Source organism: Strix aluco, chromosome 24 (assembly GCF_031877795.1).
Source record: "Strix aluco isolate bStrAlu1 chromosome 24, bStrAlu1.hap1, whole genome shotgun sequence".
NCBI lineage: Eukaryota > Metazoa > Chordata > Aves > Strigiformes > Strigidae > Strix > Strix aluco.
In genome coordinates this window covers 7272817-7294040 of record NC_133954.1, presented here as the reverse complement: position 1 = coordinate 7294040, position 21224 = coordinate 7272817, and the positions used below count along the sequence as shown (strand labels likewise).

Below are 21224 nucleotides of genomic sequence, written 5' to 3'. Positions count from 1 at the left end.
TAATCCCCCCCCTTTTGCCGGGTGCTGAGCCCCCCTTCCCGGCGGAGCGGCGGCGGCGCCTTACCGAGCCCGGTGCGCGGCGGCGGCGGGAGCCCGGGGAGGAACAAAGCGCCTCCTCCTCCTCCTCCAGCCCCGCCGGCGGAGCGGCGCGGCGGCGAATGGCGAGCCCGGGCGGCGCGGCACGGCCCGGCCCCGGCACGGCGCGGCTCCGCTCCCCCGGCGCAGGCACGTACCGGCTTTGGGGGGCCGCGGCTCGGCGGGGCCGGGGCTCGGCGGGGCCGGGGCGGGGAAGCGGCGGTTGAACGGCGGCCAGCTCTGCAGCGCTGGCCCCGGGCGTGGACGCGCTCCAGTCCCCGCAGAGACGATCGCGCTTTCCCCCGCCTCCATGGCGCTGCGTTTTCTCTTCCAATCAGCCGGGCTCTGAGCGCCGGGGTCCGCCGCCAGCCTCCGCCGCTCCCCAAGCGGCACCGCCGGCCGCCGCCGCCCCGCGCTCCCGCCGCTTTCGCCGTGTTTTTTATTGCTCTTTGCTTTTGCAACACTGTGGCGAGAAGAAAAAGAGGAGGAGGAGGAGGAGGAAGGAGAGAGGAGGGAAAGGGGGGGGGGGGGGGGGGAGGTGGGGGGGGAAAGGAGGAAAAAAAAAAAAAAAAAATCTCCTTACATGTGCAACAATCCTCGCCCGGCGTTTGCATAAAAAAAAAAAAAAAAAAAAGAGAGGAAAAAAAAAAAAAAAAAGAGGGGGGAAGCGGAGGGGGGGGGGAAGCCGAGCCGAGCCGCCTCCCGCCCCGGTGGGTCCCCTCCGACGCGGCGGGGCCGCGCTCCCTGCCCGCCCCGCGGCCCCGGGCAGCCCCGGGACACGGCCGCGGTGGGGGGTTTCCCCGGCGGGGCGGGCGAGGGGCAGTTTCCTCCCCTCCCTCCGCTCCCCTCTCCCTTTTCTCCTCTCTCTCTCTCTTAATTTTTTTAATGCAATTTCTCCAACTCCACCTTTGTTGTGCTGGGCGTCATTCCCCGCAGCCAATCCCGGCCGGGCAGCTGCCTGCAAATTACCGGCCATCCCGAGCTGCCTGCAAATTACGGGCCATCCCAGGCTGCCTGCACGCCACCGGCCACCCCGGGCTGCCTCCACGGTGCCACCGGCCACCCCGCTGCCGCTCGCACGCAACCGGCCGGCCGGGGCTGCCTGCGCGCTACGGCCACAGGCCTCCCGCACGCCACGGCTGCTCCAGGCCGCCGGCGCGTTCCCGGCTGCCCGCGCGCTACCGGCGAGCTTCGGCCATCTGCACGCTACCGGCGAGCTTCGGCCATCTGCACGCTACCGGCTGCCCGCGCGCTACCGGCGAGCTTCGGCCATCTGCATGCTGCCAGTTGCCCGCGCGCTACCGGCGAGCTCCGGCCATCTGCACGCTACCGGGCAGGCCGGCGCAGGCAGCTCCGGGCAGGCACCTGCCGCAAGGCAGCGGGGAGCAGGATGTGGTGGGGACCCCCCCCACCCCACCCCAGGGTGGCAGGATGAGGCGGGGGAACGTGGGGTCAGGCCTCGTGACTCTCCAGCTGGCTGCACAGGAATGGCCCAAATCTGGGAGATTTCCACCTGTTTCTGTGGAAAAGGAACAAAAATAATTATAATAATCCCCAAATCTGGGTGCAAGTTGCCCCCCAGGTTGATTTGGGGGTGGTGAGGGGAAGCCGGGCTGTGCAAGTGATTTATTTGGGCCTTATCCCCGAGCAAAGGATCAGACACGGACGGACGGACGGACGGCCCCTCCGCCACGTCCCGCAGTCCTGCCTCCAGCCGGCACGGCCGCCGAGGTGTGCCAAGCCGCGCCAGTCGGCTTCGGCGCCGAGCAGTAATCCCTCCAGTGAAAGCTTAAAAAAAAAAAAATATATATATATATATTTGTTCTGCGTGGAAAAGGCCTCAGCTGAGCTGTTTTCCCTGGCCTAAATTAGGTGAAATGTCACTGTTTTGCAACAGGGAAAAATTACAAAGGAAAAAAAACCAACAAAATATTTAGAGACAATCAGGCCAAACGTGAAAATCAACATTTTTAAATTTTTAATCTTTTTTTTTTTTTAAAAAAAAAAAAACAAAAAGCCATTTTAGATGGGGTGTGCAAACCCTCTGTGGCCCTGAGGGCAGCTCGGACCCCCCCCCCCGGAACGTGTTTGTGCGGCTTTTGCCACCGAGGAGGGACACCAGAGCCCTGGAACTGAGCCACAGCCCCCTGCAGCAGGTGGGCCAGAAACGGGGGCTCCTCACAAACGCACCCCGAACTCTCCCCCCCTTGCTCTGTGCCCTCCCCAGGGCTTGCTTCTAACCAAGGGATTTTTTCTAACCAAGGGATTTTTTTTTTTCTTTACTGTTATTTGAGTAATTAGTATTTTTGCAAATAAAGGTGCAGCACGATGGTGCAACTGCAGCCTTTTTGGAGTTTTTTATTTTCATTTTCACTTGCTCAGCGCACGAACAGCACCAGCGCTCTGCCGTACACCTCGAGGAGATCCGCGGCTGTCGCGGGCAGGCTGTGGCCCTGCCTGCACGGGCAGAGGTGCAGGCAGCAGAGCCGAGGGCAGCTCAGCTGCCTGATGGCACAAAGCACCCCGTGATGCTGGGGGCACCCTGACACCCCCCCCCCAGCACCAGGGCTCTCCCCTTCCAGGGGTGATGCTGCGACGTGACCCAGCTCTCCCGCGCTCCCCCCTCCTCGTTAGCAAACCTATTAATTATTTTTTCTTTTTCCCTTGCCAACTCACACCCTGCCGCCAACCACCGCTGCAGGTCCCCGCCACGAATCACCCCCCAACCACATTTCGCTGGGCTAAGTCAAGCTCAGATGAGAGCTTGACCTAAATCCGCCCCCCCAGCCAGGCCGGATTCCGTGGCAGTGACCTCATTGACATCTCCCAGGGAATAAAAATCTCTTCCCAGGGTGGAAGGTGGGAAGGACGGGGTGCAGGCAGGCTGCCCCGGCCGCAGGCAGAGGCCTTCCTCCATCGCCGGGTTTCGGCGGCAGGGATGGCAGCAGCGGGTCCGGCCGGTGACGGTGACCCGCAGAGCCCTCCTGATGGCACCCGGCGTGGCTAGCCCACGTGAGGCCGGCAGAAGGACAGGCAGCTGCCAGATCTGCAGGCCTTGGGCTGAAAAACACCAGCCACGTACCTCCATCCCCAGAAAACAACGGCAAGCAGCAACGCCGGGCTCGGAAAAAGCCGGTGAGGGCGGTGGGATTTATCCCAGCCCCACGGAGAGCGTTTGGGGCACGGTCAGGAGCTGGCGCAGATGCCGGCCCCGATGCTTGCCCCATAGAAAGGCTCCGGGCAAACGGGCACGTCGCTTCCACGGCCCCCGATTACAGAGCTGGGCCGTGGGCAGGTGTCTTCTGTGGGGGCAGCAGCCCGGCTGATTGCTCTCGTTAATGAGATTACAGGTAATCAGGGTCAATTTAGTGCCAGCACGGTCTGGAGGAGGGGGGCTGGGGGCTGCGGCGTGTTACAACATCCCCAGGCAGGCGGCTCAGCGTGATGCCCCCCCCCCGGAGCGGGGACAGCCACGGCAGCAATAGGGCAGCACCCCAGGGTGCAGGGGGGGCTGAGTATCCTGGGATGGCCACAGGGAGCATTCTGGGATGTCAGGATGCAGCAAGCAGCCGGGATGGCTGTGGGGAGCATCCTGGGGTGACCATTGGGAGCATCCCGGGATGCTGTGGGGAACATTCTGGGATGGCTGCAGGGAACATCCCAGGATGACCATGGGGAGCATCCAGGATAACCGTGAGGAGCATTCTGGGATGGCTGCAAGGAACATCCCAGGATGACCATGGGGAGCATCCCAGGATAACCGTGAGGAGCATTCTGGGATGGCTGCAAGGAACATCCCAGGATGACCATGGGGAGCATCCCAGGATGTCTGTGGGGAGCACCCTGGGGTGACCATTGGGAGCATCCCGGGAGGGCTGCAGGGAACGTTCTGGGATGGCTGCAGGGAGCATCCCAGAATTACTATGGGAAGCATCCCAGGATGACCATGAGGAGCATTCTGGGATGGCTGCAGGGAACATCCGGGGATGACCATGGGAAGCATCCTAGGATGGCTGCAGGGAGCATCCCAGAATGACCCTGGGGAGCACCCTGAGATGACTGCAGGGAGCATCCCAGGATGACCATGGGAAGCATCCCAGGATGGCTGCAGGGAACATCCCAGAATGACCCTGGGGAGCATCCCGGGATGGCTGCAGGGAACATTCTGGGATGGCTACAGGGAGCATCCCGGGATGCTGGGATGTATTGACCATCCCAGGACCCCACGGCAAACCTCTTGGTACAGCTGCACCGAGCATCTTGGGGTGGGGGGGGGCAGACACCTCCAAACTGCTGCTCTTTTGTGTGGGGCGAGTTAAATAAGGTGACCCCGCCCCCCCCCAGCAAATGCCCAACCAGAAAGAAAACCCCACTTCCTTTCTGATTTTATTCATTTTTTTATTAAAGCCTGATACAGAGGTGGGTGGGGAAGGGAAGAAAAAAAACCCCGAAGCTCGCGATATTGTTTATTTCAGATACATAATTAATAAAACTAAACCAACCCAAACACGAGGTAGCGCAGCCCCAGGCACGGCTGCCCCCCCTCTGCCATCCCCCACGCTGATTTTGGGGTCCCCCTCGCTCTGATTTATGCAAAAAGGAGCAAATTCGCAGCCTGATCGGGTGCGCTGCACCCGGGCTGGATCCGGCCCTTGGGTCTGACCTGGGCAGATCAGCCCCGGCAGACACAGGGGGATGCTCGGCCAGTTTGGGAGCAATCCTGGCAGAAACGGGGCAAGACGTGGTCAGCAAAGCAAAGGGAAAAATCAAGGAAAAACTACATGGATTTAATTGAAATGCTAAAAAAATAAAAGGAATGATACTAAAATTCGTCAGTTAAACGACGATGCCGGACTGGTCCGTAGAGTTTAGGCCCTGACCAGGATCCTTTAAAATAAGCCTTTCTAGAAAATCGTAAATTTTTATATAGTTTCTCTCTAGTATATACACACACACACACACGGCCCCCGCCGTGGGCGGGGGCACAATCAGCCTTTAGAAATAAATTACAAACTCCCCCAATCGCTAGCATCAAATATACAGATTATACTTGCAGCTGCTTTTTTGTTTTTTCCGAATTTTTTCATTTTTAAGGTGCTTTTTTGGCTTTTTTTTTTAATATTTGTTTGGTTCCGAGTGAATCCTACCTGCGGAAGCATCAGCGTAATTTTTTTGGTGTGTTTTTTAGCATGATTATCTTCATTGCAAATATATAAACCCCCTCGCTGGACTATTTACATCCCGACCCCGGGAGATGCTGGGAGCGGCCGGGAGCGCAGCGGAGCAGCCGGGATGCTCTCACCGGAGCAAATGATGGAGAAAAGGGAAAAAGGGGTCTGTGGGGTGAAGGGTCTGTCCCAGCTCGTGCTCATTAGCACTGAAAGTTCGTCTGGGGAAGAGGGGCTGGGCAGGGGGGGGTCCCGTGGGGAGGCAGCAGGGCAGGGGGGAATAGGGGGGGACCCCATTCCACTGCGTCTCCATCCCCGCTGTGTCGCCCCGTCCCTGCCTTCATCCTCCATCTGGGCTTGGGCGTCTTCCTCAGGCTCCATCCCGTGTTTGGTGCCCAGTCACGGCCCCAGAGTGGCCTCGGGGACACGACGGTGACATGGGGCACGGGTCATCCCGCCCTGTCATGGGGTGTGGGGTGCCCCATGGGTTCCCCCCCCCCCCGCCCAGGCAGCCTCTTCCCCAGTAGGTAGCAAAGTGCGGGTGAGATCACAGCATCCAAAATATTTAAAAAAAAACAAAAAAAGGGAAAAAAAAAAAAAAAGGCTCCATTCACAGGGTGCGCAGGTGGGGACTGGGGCTCTGGGGCCGTGTCCCCAAGTTCTCCTCCGTCACCCAGAGGCCCCGGGACGGCAGCAGTGGAGCTGTAAGCGGGTGTGGGGGGGTGAGGGGCCGGGGGGCGCGGGGCCATCCGGGGGGCGGGTGGCAGCGAGCCCTTAGCTGGGCATCTGCACCTCGTTGTACACGTCCGTGCCCTCAGTCTCTTCGAAGGTCACCGCGGCGTCGTCTGCGTCCAGCTGGAGGGACAGGAGAGGGCGTGAGGTGGGACGGGGACGGGGACAGGGACAGGGGTGAGGATGGGGACAGGGACAGGGGTGAGGATGGGGACAGGGATGGAGATGGGGATGGGGACAGGGATGGGGACAGGATTGAGGACAGGGACAGTGACAGTGATGGAGACAGGGATGAGGGCTGGGATGGGACTGGGGACAGGGATGGGGACAGGAATGGGGCTAGGGAGAGGGATGAAGATGAGGATGAGGATGAGGGAAAGGACGAGGATGAGGGAAAGGACAGGGATGAGGATGGGGACAGGAATGGGAATGAGGACACAGATGGGGATGAGGATGAGGATGGGGATGGGGATGAACATGAAGATGAGGATGGGGATGGGGATGAGGATGGGGATGGGGATGGGGATGAGGACACAGATGGGGATAAGATGAGGATGAGAATGAAGATGAAGACGAGGATGAGGATGGGGACAGGGATGGGAATGAGGACACAGATGGGGATGAGGATGAGAATGGGGACAGGGATGAGGATGGGGACAGGGACGGGCACAGGGACAGGGTCAGCACCGTGGGTGGCTCCCAGCCCACACTGAGCCTACATACACATTTGAGCTCCACGTCCGGAAGATCCTGGGCAGCAGGAAGCGCCGCAGGGGCACGGTGAGGATGAGGACGAAGGGCAGCGCCAACGAGGCCGGGGTGGACTTCACCACCCACAGCAGCACGAGGACGACAATCTGGGTGAAGGTGAAGAGGTGCATCCGCCAAGTCTTCACCTGTGGGACGAGGAGCCCCGGGGGGTCAGGGTGGTGGGTCCAGCACTCTGCCACCCTTCCCAGGGTGCTGGGTGCTGGTGGGGGGGCAGGACAGTGGCCTCAAGAACCCAGCGAAGATCAGCACCGAAGGAGGAGGTTCTCTGGGGAGCCCCAAGCAATTACAGGTAGCACCACGGGGTGCTGCAGCCCAGGACACCCCCAAGCCACCCAGGGCTCACTCACCCGGGTGACGTAGGGCTCTTTGGGGTGGTACTTGGGTGGCATCAGCAAGAGCAGGATGCGATCAAAGAGCTGGATGCCAAAAAGGGAGGTGACGCCCATGTAGAGGAAGATGCCGAAGAGCACGGCCAGAGGGATGTGCTTCAGGATGGGCTCCATGAGGATGGAGACGCCTGCGGTGGAGAAGGAGGGGTCAAGGAGAGCTTGTTGGGGGAGCCAGTGCTCGCCACCTAGGTTGGGGGGCACCTCCCCAGCTCACCGATGAGCACGGCCACCAACAAGCCGCTGATGCGCTGTTCCTTGACCTCCACGATCTGGGACTTGTCTCCGGGAGCGGTGGCCTTGCTCATGACGGTGAGGGCGTTGGCGTGGGTGATGGTGCGCACGGTGGTGGCGCTGAGCCAGGGCATGCCGAAAAGGGCCGCCAGGCCCCCCATGGCCACGATCAGCAGCAGGTCCAGGTGGAAGCCGGAGCCCTTCACCAGCTTCCTCTCGGGTTTGCTGACGATGAGGCTGCCGGGGACAGAGGAGGAAGAGTCGGTGGTGAGAGGTCCCCTTCCATCCCTGTCCTGCCAGGCACCTCGCAGCCCTCCCCTCCCTCCCTGTACCACCCCCTGCCGTCCTCACGTGGTGATCTGTGTCTCGAGGAAGATGAGGATGAAGACCAGGATAGCGGGTAGCACGGAGGCGAACATCATCCAGATGGGGAAGTCGTTGTTGCCCCCCATGGGGTTGATAAACCAGTCCCGGGCAGTCGAGTTGGTGACCTCCAGCCCTTTGGGACGTTCAGTTTCTGGGTGGGAGCAGAGAGGGGGGAGTGAGGGGGACAGGGCACAGGGACAAGCACTCCATGTCCCCTTGTTGGGGACACCCGTCCCCCTCCTCCGCAGTCCTGCCCTCCCGCTGCTCCCGGACCTGCGTGTACGTGTCCTTGATGAAGAAGTCGGCCAGCGTCATGATGAAGATGGAGATGGGCACCCCGAAATCCCCGATCAAGCGCCGGGCCTGTGGGGACACCGTGACCGCGTTAAACTGCCTGTGGCCCCACCCAGCCAAGGGGGTCCCCACCCAGCCAAGGGGATCCCCCCACACCATCTCCCCACCGGCAGCAAGCTCAAGCAAAGACCTTTGCAGGAACATGCAATGAGTTTGCATGGTCTCAGCCAGCCCCTTTCAGTTACCAGCACCCGCCAAGCGCCCGTTTTGGTCCCAGCGCTGACCCCGGGTCCAGTGAGGTGTTGGGGGGATGCCACCGTGCCACCCCCCCCATCCTCACCTTGCCAGGCAGGAAAGCGCTGTTCTTGAACATGCGGAGGAAGATGGCCAGGAAGAAGGTGCCGGCCATGAGGACGAGGGACAGCAGCGCCGTGTTGGGCTGCGGCACCTTGGGCTGGACCGTGGGCTCCACATTGTCGTAAATCTGCTTTAGCGGGTGATCGTTGAAGATCTGGGGAGGGAAGAGGAGAAGGTCAGGGAGGATGGGATTCCCGCTTAGTGGGTGGGGATGGGGGAACCCCTCCTGCCGTGTGGGGAGCCCTGCGGCACCGTCCCGGTGGGTGTGTGGGTGCAGGGTGCGTGCCAGCGTGACCGGCGAGGCTGGGAGCTTGGCACACGGCGAGCAGGGGGGTATTTTTAGGCTTGGTTTTCTCCATGCTCCTTCAGAAATGGGGCTGGAGCCGGGGCTGGGTGGCATGGTGGGGAGGGATGACCGTGGCCCTGCTGCGGACTATGCGTCACCCAGGGGTGTTTGGGGCCGCGCTGAGCTCGCGGAGGGGTGCACAGGGACCCCTCGGTGCGATGGGGGGTCCAGGGTGTGGTGGCGTATGTGTCCTGCCTGTCACCTCTCCTGCACCAGAGATGTCCCTGTGGGCACCCAGTGTGTGGGGTGACACCATCCCATTGGTACCAGTCAGCTGGGAAGGGTCTGAGCCAGGGGATGGGGGAAGAAATTGGGGTTCTCTGGGCAGTTCCTGGGCAAGGACCATGTCTGCTGCAGGCCAGGTGGGACCTGGGCCTGGGCTTCACCTCCCTGCCCCAAAATCCCCTGTGGAGAAAAGCACGAGCTGGGAAACACCTGGGAGGGGGCGAAAACACTGGGAGACGGGCTCCATCCCTGCCTGCATCCCTCGCCTGGCTCCCACCGTTTCTATGGAAACCCAAGGGATGACCACAGTCTGCAGCCCCCCCCGCCGACTCTTCCCCACCGCAGGACCCTGCGCCCCTCACCGTGACAAGCTTGGAGAAGGTCTCGTAGATGAAGATGAGGGAGATGAGGAAGGAGAAGATCTCCTGGGTGTAGCGGGACAGGTAGCGCACCAGGAAGCTGGCCTCGCAGGCCACCACCACCAGCACCAGCAGGATCAGCCAGAAGCCGATCCAGACCCGGCCCACGATGTACTCCATGCCTTGGCTGCTGCAGAACTGGGGAGCCAGAGGGGACAGCCCTGTCAGCCCCCCAGAGCCCCCGGCATGGGCACCCAGGGGTGGGCTTTCACTCATGGATGCCACAGTGGCCCTGCACCTCCTGCCTGGGGGCTTGGGAGTGCTGGAATCACAGAATCCAGAATCATCTGGGTTGGAAAAGCCCTTGAAGCTCCTCCAGCCCCACCATGAACCTCACCCTGACCGTTCCCAACTCCACCAGATCCCTCAGCGCTGGGTCAACCCGACTCTTCAACCCCTCCAGGGATGGGGACTCCCCCCTGCCCTGGCAGCCCATTCCAACGCCCAACAACCCCTTCTGCAAAGAAATCCTTCTAAGAGCCAGTCTGACCCTGCCCTGGCGCAGCTTGAGGCTGCTTCTGTAATGGGGGGACTAGTGGGGTGCCGGGATGGCGATGGTGGTACCCCAGTCTGGCAGCACCCCAATGGCAGCACCCGCATGGTGTGGTGTCACCCACGTGGCATCAGCTATTTGCATCACCCATGTGGTGCCACCTCACATCGCCCCTGTGCCACCCCCCCGATGGGTGATATCCCCTACGTGCCGTCACCTGCGCGGCCTCACCCCTGCCCCGTCACCCGCGCGACATCCCCACCAGTGCCATCCCCTGTGCCATCCCCCCACATGACATCCCCTCGTGGCAGCACCCCCGTGTCTCTGCCAGGGCGGGTGGGGACACCACGAGCCCACCGTGGGGACCACCGGCGGCAGGTGGGGGGCACCCAGGGGTGCGGGGTGGCACCCACCGCATAGAAGGCTTCCTCGAAGACGAGGAGGGGCCCCGAGAAGCCGACGACGAGGAGGGGCTGGGCGCTGAGGATGCTGAAGAGGACGCACTGCACGCAGGTGGAGAGGAGCAGCTCCGACACCCCCATCATGCCCTTGGTCTTCTCACCTGGGAGGGGGGGGGAAGGCAGAGCCGGTGGGTGCCGGGGCGGGGGGACACGACAGCGCTGTGTCCCCGCTCCCCACGCTCCTCAGCACTGGGATTAGGGGTGTAATAACCCCCGAGGAGCATCCCCAGGGGATGGTGCTGCAGGCGGTGGCACCCCGCTCCCCCAGCCCCCCCGCCCCGTGCCCAGCCGGGCCATGTCCCTGTCCCCCGGCGTGTCCCCAGCCTGTCCCCCCCATTACTCAGCAAGCCTCCAAAGGTGATAGCGGGTGACAGCGCCGCGAAGTAGATGAAGATGACAGCAGCCAGGCACTGGGGGTTGAGGGCGTCTTTGATGTCGCTGAGATATTTGGGGTACCGGCGGCGGATGTCCCGCACCAGCCCCCCCAAAAGGTCGCCCCGTCCTGCGCAGGGGGTCGTCCTCCGCCGCCGGCTCCTCCAGCCCTGGGGGACACGAGCAGGTGGCCATGGGGGGACCCCGCATGCAAGGGGGGGGTGGGTCCCGCCAGCCACGGGGATGGGGGATCCCTGGGGGGGAGCAGGGCGGTCCCAGACGTACTCAGATCTTTTAGGAAGGTCTCAGCCAGCGCCTTGTCGCGGGGCCGGTAGCGGCGGCGGAGCAGCTGCTGCTGCAGCGGCACCAGGCTGCGGAGGAGCTGCTCGTTGGGGGTCTCGGTGGGCGGCAGGACGATGCTGGCCTCCAAGAAGTCCTCCACCCCCCGCAGCAGGTCCTGGTGGCCCTCGGCCAGGTAGGCGTCCTGGCGAAAGACCTGCGGGGTGGCCCCGGGGATGGAAGGTGAGGCATCTTCAGCACCCTTGGGTGCTGCTGGGCACCCACCCAGCCCCTGAGCAGCCCCGCGGGGATGGGGTATGGTGGGGACTGGGGGTGTGAGGATGAGGGGGGACATAGGGACATGGGGGCTTGGGAACAGCGGGTGTGAGACCACAGGGGCATGGGGATGTGGGGTAAGGGGGAACATGGGGACGGGAGGGATGTAGGACCACAGGAGCGTGGGGGTGTGGCTGCTTGGGGACATGGGGACATTTGACCTCAGGGGCATGGGGACATGGGGTAAGGGGGAACATGGGGACATGAGGGACGTAGGACCACAGGAGCATGGGGACGTGGCTGCCTGGGGACATTTGACCTCAGGGGCATGGGGACATGGGGACACAGGAGCATGGGGCCAACAGGGACACAGAAGTGTGGGGACAGGGATGCATATGGACATGGGGACAGGGGTGCCTGTGGAGATGGGGACATGGGGACAGGGGCGCATAGGGACATGGAGACCCAGAGGGCTGAGGACACAGGTGTGTGGGGATGAGGGGACACAGTGGCGCGGGGACACAGGGACACGAGCACAGAGAGGGACGTGGCACAGGTGGATGGGCCCTGTTAGAGGGCGCAGCCCCAGTGCTGGGGACTCTGGGGTGCTCAGGGGGGTGGCACCCCGGATAGCAGAGCTGTGGTGGTGGCAGCGCCGGTGACAATGGCGGGAGAGCTCTGTACCCTCTCGGACATCATGGTGGCAGCGGCGCGGCCGATTTCTTTGTAGTCGATGTGGGGGGCGTCGGGGCCCAGGACCACGAAGAGGAAGCGGACAGGTAGGGGCACTTCGAGGACAGCATCCAGTGTCACCGCGTCCTTCAGGCGCACGAAGGCCAGTGTCAGCTGCTCCAGGGGGTCTGCACAGCCTGGGGGGAGGACGGGATGGGATGGGGGTCATGGGGGGCCAGGCACAGGGACACGGGGCACAGGGACAGGGGGACAGAGGGACAGGGGGACACAGGAGCATGGAGACATGGGGACATTGAAACACAGGGCCATTGGGATATGGAGACAAGGTGACACAGAGGCACGGGACATGGGTGACAAAGGGAATAGGATTGGGGCACAAAGACGTGAGGACACTGAGGCACAGGGACACATGGACGTGGGGACACAGGGACATAGGGACACAGGGATAGGTGGGAATGGGAGCACAGGGACATCAGGGCATGGGGACACAGGGGCGCAGGGGACACAGAGACATGAGGGTGTGGGTGCACAGGGGAGTGAGGCCAAGGGACATGGGGACAGGGGGCCCAGAGAGCAGCGCTGAGCAGCAGCAGGCGGCGGCGAGGGCTGAGGAGGGGGAGAGTCAAAAAAGGTGCAAGAAATGCAGCGAGTGAGCGAGCAGGCAGCGACGGGCAGTTGCCAAAGCTCCCGCTGTGCACCCCAGCCCCGCACCCACCACCCTCACCCTGCACCCACCTCCCCGCTGACCACTCACCCACGAGGACCAGCGTGGCCTCGGCATCCTCGGGGACCTTCTCGGGGAGCTGGGGTCTAGTGGTCCCGCCTGGGCTCTGTTGCAGGCAGATGGATGGCGGGGATCAGCCATCCGTGGTGGCCGTTCCCTGCATGTCCCCCTCTGTCCCCTGCATCTTCCGCTCTGTCCCCTGAGTGTCTCCCTCCATCCTCTGCATGTCCCCTACCATCCCCTGCGTGTCCCCTGCCATCCCCTGCATGTCCCCTGCTGTCCCCTGCATGTCCCCCTCCATCCCCTGTGTGTCCCCCTCTGTCCCCCGCCAGCCCGGTTCCCTCCCTCCCACCTCTGCACCACCCCACGGCAACGCCTCCCCATGTGCACGTACCTGTGTGCACACACCTGCGAGTGTAAAGCCACGTGTGTGCGTGTGCATGTGCCCAACAGGCGTGCATGTGTGTGCACGTGTGTGTGAGGGTGACAGAAAGCGGGGTGTGCATGGGACTTTGGGGGGGTGTTTGTGCCCGTGCACTTGTGTGTGTTTGTGCCTGTGGTTCACAGAATCCCAGAATCATCCAGGTTGGAAAAGCCCTTGAAGATCCTCCAGTCCAACCATGAACCTCACCCTGACCGTTCCCAACTCCACCAGATCCCTCAGCGCTGGCTCAACCCGACTCTTCAACCCCTCCAGGATGGGGACTCCCCCCCTGCCCTGGGCAGCCCATTCCAACGCCCAACAACCCCTTCTGCAAAGAAATCCTTCCTAAGAGCCAGTCTGACCCTGCCCTGGCGCAGCTTGAGGCCATTCCCTCTTGTCCTGCCGCTGGTTCCTTGGCTCAAGAGACTCCTCCCCCCTCTCTGCACCCTCCTTTCAGGGAGTTGCAGAGGGCCAGGAGGTCTCCCCTCAGCCTCCTCTTCTCCAGACTAAACCCCCCCAGTTCCCTCAGCCGCTCCCCATCAGACCTGTGCTCCAGACCCTGCACCAGCTCCGTTGCCCTTCTCTGGACACGCTCAAGTCATTCAATGGCCTTTTTGGGGTGAGGGGCCCAAAACTGAACCCACTCATTGAGGGGCGGCCTCACCAGTGCCGAGCACAGGGGTCAGATCCCTTCCCTGTCCCTGCTGGCCACGCTATTGCTGATACAGGCCAGGATGCCATTGGCCTTCTTGGCCACCCGGGCACACTGCTGGCTCCTGTTCAGCCGGCTATCGATCAACCCCCCCAGGTCCCTCTCTGACTGGCAAAATACATGTGCAAGTGTGCACAAGCGTGTGTCAGAGGGTGCACAGCGTGGGGGGGTCCCTGCACGAGCTTGGTGTGGAACCGCCTCGTGCGTGTCCCTGTGTGTGCCTGTGCCTCTCCCAGCAGCCCTCCCCATACCCTGGCTGGACCTGACACCCCCGACCCTGCACCCCAATGGCCCCCCTGCCCCCTGCAGCCCCCCCTGCCCCCCGCCACAGCCCCGGCCCCACTCGCCTGCTCGGCCCTGCGCCCCTCCAGCAGCGGCTTCTCTGTCTCTGCCTGGCCCGTGCCCGAGTGCTGCAGCACCTCGACCTCGCTGGGGAGCCTAGAGCAGCACGGAAGGTGGCATCAGACAGGCCAGCACCACTGAACCCCCCCTCAAAGCCCCAGGGGACCCCCAAACTGGGCTGGGAGCTCAAGCCAAACCCCAGAGCGGCTTTGCCACCTGGTGCCAGGGTCCAGTGGGACTCGCTGGGGCTGGATCCAGCCCGGACACCCGGGGTCCCCCCCAGGGGTGCGTCAGCGCTGGCCATACCTGTGCTGCAGCAGCAGCCTCCTCAGGATGTCGTCCCGGTCCTGCGGCTTGAGCTGCCCCTCGTAGATCATCTGGTCAATGAGGACATGGGCGATGGCTGCCAGCGAGGTGGCTGCCACATCGAGGAGCACAACGCCTGCAGGGACAGCGCTGTCACCAGCCGGCCAGCACGGGGTCCCCACCACCATCCCAGGCCCCAGCCGATGTCCCCACCTTTGGCCAAAGCCCGTCGGATCTCCAGGAGGCTGCGGTAGGTGAGGAAGGAGAGACGGGGCTGGCCCCAGTGGCCGGCTTCCTCGAAGTCCTCCTCCAGCTTGAGCCAGTGGCCGGCCTCCACCCAGCACAGCTCCTTCTTGCTGTCCATGACCAGCTGGTGCAGCTCCACGTAGCCCTGCAGCCAGAGCCGGGGGGTTGTCAGGGTCCCCCCAGCCGCAGCGGGGACCCCCAGAGCTGCGGCTCCCAGGCCAGCATCCCGCCCCCCAGCCCCATGCCCTGAGGTTGGTCCCCGGGTGGTCACAGTCCATCCACCCCTGGGAATGGGGAGGGAATGGGGGTCCCTGGGGCAGCACCCACCTCATGGGTCTCCCGCCGGGACACGAGCCTCCTGCTCCCCGCCGCCTCCAGGTCCACATCAGTCACCGACGGAGCTGTGAGCGGAGCCACCAACGCATTAGCTGGTCCCTGCCCCGGCCCGACCCCCCTGGGGTCTGTTGGAGGGGTGTCCCCCATCACCCCCACCCCAGATCCAGTTGGGATTGCCTGGACATGTCCCCTGCTCCATCACCCCCACCCCAGGCCCAGTTGGGGCTCGCTGGACGTGTCCCCCACCCATTCCCCATCCCAGACCCAGTTGGGGTTTACTGGACGTGTCCCTCCATCACCCCCCACCGTGTCGGTGCCCACCTCCAGCCCCTCGCATCCCGCAGCCCAGTTCCTGGGGCAGGGTGACAGTCTGGGGACACCACCAAGGCCGGGGTGACCCTGCCACTGGCACAACCCTGACCCCAGCTGCTTGGACTGGGACGGGGACAGAACATCCCCGGCCAGCCAGACCCCAGAATCTCGAGGTGTCCCCATCTCCCGCCTACCTGCAGCTCCCCACGGTCCTGCAGGCCGGATCCGGCCCTATAAAGCGGGGGGCCCAGCCCCACGCCCCGCGGCCGCCCTGTGTGCACCGTAAATCCCGGAGCACTTTGCCTTTGCTGACAGTAAACACCAGCGCAGCTCCCGCCCGCCTGTGGCCACCCCGGTGCCGGGGACATGCTCACCCCGTCCCCCTCCGTCCCCACCGGGGACCACCGCGGTCCCCCCGCTGTCCCCAGCCAGGTCACCCGGCGGGGTGATGCCACAGGAGCCGCATCCTGCTCTGCCGGCCGAGGGATGCTGTGCCCATGGGAGCGGGGATGGGCCGCGTGTCCCCCCCACATTGTCCCCGACAGCGTTGGCCGCAGCACGTGGGCACGAGCCTGTCCTCGTCCCGGCCGCCCGGCGCCAGCCAGCGTTCAGCCCCAAGTGGTTCTTGTCCTCACCCCAAACAAAGACTTTATTTATCCTCAATCAGCGGGCGATTACGGGCAAGCGGCAGCGGTCACCCCACGGCGCGTGCCCTGACGCCCGGGTGACGGTCACCCGGCGGGGGGGACGGGGACGGGGGCGGCAAAGCCGGGGGGGGGGCGAGCGGCGGTTGCGACGGAGGGCTGGGGTGGGGGGGAGGTGGGGGGGGGAATGCCGGGGCTGGGCTTTGTCCCCCGGTGCCCCCGCGGGTCACTCACGCTGCCCTCCGCCACGGCGGCTCGCCTGTCCCGGGGGGGCCCCGGCCGCGCGCCTCCTCCCGTCCAGGTCATAGCATCCCCGGCGGCTGGGCAAATACTGGCTGCAAAACACACACCGCCGGGGCAGGGGGGTCAGCGCTGGGCACCCATGGGTGCCGGCAGCCTCCCCTTGCCGATGCCAGCCGGGGAAGTGGGGCAGCGTCCGGCCCCCTCCCCGATTTGGGGGGACTCACCGCAGGGGCGACAGCTCCTCGGCTCTGGCCCTCCACGCGTGCAAGGGGGACCCGGTGCTGGCCCCTGCGCAGAACAGGTGGCAGCGTTACCCCCCGACCTGCGTCACCCCAAACGGGGACCCGGGGCTCTGGATGCGGGGAGCCGGTACGGCCCAAGCACCCACTTTGGGGTGGCAGCTCCGAATCAATCGAGCTTCAGGCAAGGGGATACCCCGGGGCACACAGACCCCCCCAAACTCCCTCACCTCCCTCTGGGGGGTCTTGGTCGGGGCCTTGAGGCCACATCTCGGGCACCCACAGCTCGGGCACCTCATCGGCGCCGGGGCCTCAGCAAAGGGTGTCACTGCCTTTGGGTGACGCGATCCCGAGGGCTGCGTGTCCCTGCCTGACCGAGTGAGCCCCGCTGGCACCCGCGCAAGGCTGGCACCCGTGCAACACGTCTGTGCAATGGCTGGCACCCATGCCATGCTGGTGCCCATGCAACACCTCTGTGCCATGCCGGCACCCGTGCAACGCTTGGTGCCCATGCAACACGTCTGTGCCCTGCTGGCACCCATGCGACGCTGGCACCCATGCAGCTCTGGTGCCCATGCAACCCTGGCGCCCATGCAACACGCCTGTGCAACGCTGATGCCCGTGCAACATGTCTGTGCCATGCTGGCACCCACGTGACGTGGTGCCGATGCAACGCCAGTGCCCGTGCAACACGCCTGTGCCATGCCAGTACCCATCAGAGCTGCACCCACGAAACTCTGGCGCCCATGCAACGTGCGACCTTGAACCACCAGTGCCCCCGCGACGCTGGCACCCACCCGGTGCCGGTTCCCGCGCAACGCCGGTGCCAGCCCCCATGCAACGCCATCCCCCGTGCAACGCTGGTGTCCGTATGACACCGGTGCCCGTGCAATGCCATCCCCCGTGCAATGCTGGTGTCCGTATGACACCGGCGCCCGTGCAACGCCATCCCCCGTGCAATGCTGGTGCCCATGCCAGTGCCCCCCAGCACCCGCCGGAGCCACTCACTGCTCATCTCCCCCAGCGATAGGTGGGGGCCCTTTATGCCGGGGTCCTCGTAGCCCTCGGGGTCCAGGCTCCTCCTCATCCCCTCCTCGTAGGCCTCCTGCGGGACAGACAGAAGGGGGCTCAGCGGGGACCAGCACCCCCAGCGCCTCGCCGGGGCTGTGCCGGGGGTGGGAGCCGGCCGGGGCGCAGCGGCAGAGCCAGGGCTGGGGGCCGGGTCTCCCTACCTGGCCGGGCCCCTCCATGGCTCCGGGCTCGGCCCCCCGCCACCGCCTCGCTGCGTCCCTGCGATCAGCCCGGCGGCACCATAACCCGGCAACTCTGCGGCGTCGGGGCGAGCGCGGGGGAAAGGGAGAGAGAAGATGTTAGAAAAGGCCGGGGCAGAGCTCGGTGCCCCCCTGGGTTGGGGGGTTTGTCCCCTGGGATGGGGCTGGGGCCGGACGCAGGGGCCATTCCCGCAGCTCCCACCCGCGTAACCTGCTCCCCGCGGGCCAGGAGGTCCCAGGGCCGGGGGTCCCCGGGGAAGCGGTGCCCTGCCCCGCCGCCAGCCCGGGTGGGAACCGACGTCAGGCCCCGGCAGAGCCCCGGCAGCTTCCCACCAGGGACGTGGCATCCCGCCCCGGCACACCCCTGCCCACGCAAGCCGGCTGGCCCTGCCGCGTCCTGCCCCCGGGGTCACGTCCCCCATGGACCCACAGACATGGGTGGGGGCTCATATAGACCCACAGACATGGTGGGTGGGGGCTCATATAGACCCACAGACAAAGGTGGGGGGCCCATATAGACCCACACACTGGGACTGGGGTCCCAAATAGACCCACAGACATAGGTGGGGGCTCACACAGACCCACAGACATAGGTGGGGGCCCATACAGACCCACGCCCAGGGGCCAGGGTCCCACACCGCAGCGCTTGGGGCCCCCAGCGAGCCCCCACAGTGGCTGGCAGAGGGGAACCTGAGGCACAGCTGGGCTCACGGGGACACCCCGAAGCAGGACGGCACAAGGACCCCGCAGCACCCCAGAGTGCACAGTGGGGGGGGGACCCAGCTGCCCACACCCCCCCCCCCCCCGCCCCTCAGCTCAGCACCCAAAACCTCTGCAGCCCCCCGGGCGGTTCGTGGGTGCCTGGAGGTGGGAGGGTGCAGCCTGTGCCCTCACCCCCCCCCCCCCCGCAGCTGCCCCGGGGCCGTGCTGGGGGACAACCGCCAGGGGGCGCCCTGCCCCCGCACTCGCCCCCCGCCCCCCCCTCCGCCGCCCCGGAGGGTCCCAGACATCGGGACCCCCCCATTCCCCATAGTCCCCCACCCCCCGTGACCCCTCACCTGCCCCCCAACCCAGAGCCTCCGGGAGGGGGGGGATGTCCTGCCTCAGGACCCCCAGCCCCCCCGCCCCCCCAACCCCAACCCCCCCCCATGGAGACCCCCTCAGATTGGGTGGACGGGGACCCCAGCTGCCCCCCCCATCCCCCCCCCATCCTGGCCCAGGGACCCCACGCAGGTGGGGGGTCACGGGGGGGGTGTATGTGTGTGTGCAAGTCCAGGGCATGGGGGGGGGGAGGCTTTGTGGGGGGACCAGCCCCCCCAGATCTCACCAGGGTGACGCAGGAGGCTGGGGGCCGCGGGAGCCGGGGGGGGCCGCGGAGACCCCGGTGGGGTGTGGGAGCCACGGCGAGGCCACGGGAATCCCGGCCGGCTCCAGACCCGGCCTCCTCCTTCCTGCCCCGCCTGGCCCCGCAGCGCTGGCGGCCCCCGGCCCCCCAGTCCCGGGGCCCCCCCCCCCGGCCCCCCCGAGCCCCGCCGGCGGCTCTTGCATCAGCCCGGTGTGCCGGGCTGCGTCCCGCTGATAACGCCCGGCCGGTGTCGGCCCCCGCCCCGCTCCCCCCCCGCTGCCCGAGGCCACGGTGAGGGGCTGGGGGACCCGCGGGGCACCGGTCACCCTGTGCCCAGGGCACCGGCACTTGCCACATCCATCCCTGTGCTGCCCGGCACCGTATAGAGCCCATAGGCTCTACGCCGTGTGTGTGGTATAGAGCCCAGGCCTCCTCCGCCAGGCAGCTGGGGAGCACCCTATAGAGCCCGTACGTCCCACCCGGGGCACCCACGTGCACCCTATAGAGCCCATACGTCCCGCCCGGGGCACCCGTGTGCACCCTATAGAGCCCGTACGTCCCACACCGTGTGCATGGTACGGAGTCCATACCTCCCACCCCACGTGCGTTGTAGAGAGCCCGTATCTCCCACCCCACCTGCCAAGGCACTCAGTATAGAGCCCATACCGCCCACACCATGCGGCTAGCGTGACTCAGGACTGGGCTTGTGCCTCCTACACCATATATCCAGCATGGCTCAGTATAGAGCCCATACCTCCCACACTGACCATGCCATGTGGCTTGGTGCAGGACCTCCCTCCCACAGCAGGTGCTCAGTATGGAGCCCATATGTCCCACGCCACCCACGCAGTGTGGCTGGGATCCCTCATGCAACCAGTACCCGATGTGGCTCAGTATGAAGCCCATATGTCCCACGCCATCCACATGGCACAGCTGGTCCCCCTCCTGCAGTGGCTACCAGCCTGGCTCAGTATGGAGCCCATATGTTCCACACCATCCACCATGGCTCAGTATGGAGCCCATACGTCCCATGCCACCCGCACACAGGGCTCAGCTCCCTCCCACAGCAGGTACCACTGTGGCTCAGTATGGAGCCCATATGTCCCACACCATCCACCATGGCTCAGTATGGAGCCCATACGTCCCACGCCACCCCCACGCGGGGCTCAGCTCCCTCCCACAGCAGGTACCACCATGGCTCAGTATGGAGCCCATATGTCCCACGCCACCCCCACACGGGGCTCAGCTCCCTCCCGTGGCAGGTACCACCGTGGCTCAGTATGGAGCCCATACCCCCACCCCACAGCACCTCCCACCCCAGCCCACCCCGCTGACAACCCCTACAGACCCCACCCCACACCGGGGGCACCCCAGGGTGCTCCCCCTCCTGCCTGGCCCCGCTGTCCCCCTGCCCACCCTGTCCCCCAGCACCCAGGGACACCCCAAGGTGCCGCCGCCGCCACCCATGACCCCGCACCTACCCCTGGGGTGGCTCCGCGACCCCCCTGACCTCGCTGCCAGCCCCTGCCCGCGCTCTGCCTGCTGCTGCCCGCGGGGAAAGAGCCCAAATGCCCTGAGTCACGCTCACCTCCCTAATCTCCCCCCCCTTCGGGCTCACCCAGCCCCCCCCCCCGGGGCCCCCCGTAAACAAGGTTATCGGGGCGCAACATCTTGCGGCGTCAAGGTTGCGCCCTGCCTGCGCCCTGCCTGCGCCCTGCCTGCGCCCTGCCTGCTGCCTGCCCGTGCCCCGCGGCCCTTCCCAGCCGCTCGCTCGCCCGGGCCGCGCTCCCGGTGCCCCCCGATATCTTGTTTACGAGGCTCCGGGTTTCCCTGTGGGGAATCCCCGGGAATCCTCCGGCTGTCCCCCTCCTTCACGTGGGGTTGGGGTTTTCTCTTTTTTTTTAAAAAAAAAAAAAAAAAAGGGGGTTCCTGGGGACATTCCTCTGAGGGGGGAGGCGTGAGGTGCCCGGTGGGGATGAGGGACGTGGCCCAGCTGTCATCTGTCCCCTGGGGTGACCGTCCCTGGGGTGCCCCGCGGAGAGGTGGTGGGACGGGCCCAGCTGCTCTGGTGCGAGGCGAGCGCACGTGTGTGGGTGTGCAAACGTGTGTGCACGGCCGTGTGCACACGTGTGG

General features: G+C 65.0%; 1 protein-coding gene across 1 annotated transcript; it reads right to left on the bottom strand.

Moving 5' to 3' along the window:
- Nucleotides 1–4452: 4452 nt before the first annotated feature.
- Nucleotides 4453–20678, bottom strand: SLC4A1 (solute carrier family 4 member 1 (Diego blood group)). The gene is given in 25 exon segments (XM_074849893.1): nt 4453–6098; nt 6699–6718; nt 6721–6871; nt 7094–7263; nt 7350–7603; nt 7718–7868; nt 7871–7883; nt 8006–8095; nt 8367–8537; nt 9317–9511; nt 10280–10428; nt 10668–10812; nt 10814–10869; nt 10985–11195; nt 11939–12123; nt 12702–12777; nt 14155–14245; nt 14456–14591; nt 14669–14846; nt 15029–15102; nt 16228–16328; nt 16461–16524; nt 17484–17580; nt 17708–17801; nt 20573–20678. Coding segments are annotated over 24 exon segments (2877 nt in total). The 5' UTR covers nt 17726–17801; nt 20573–20678; the 3' UTR covers nt 4453–6017.
- Nucleotides 20679–21224: the final 546 nt, after the last annotated feature.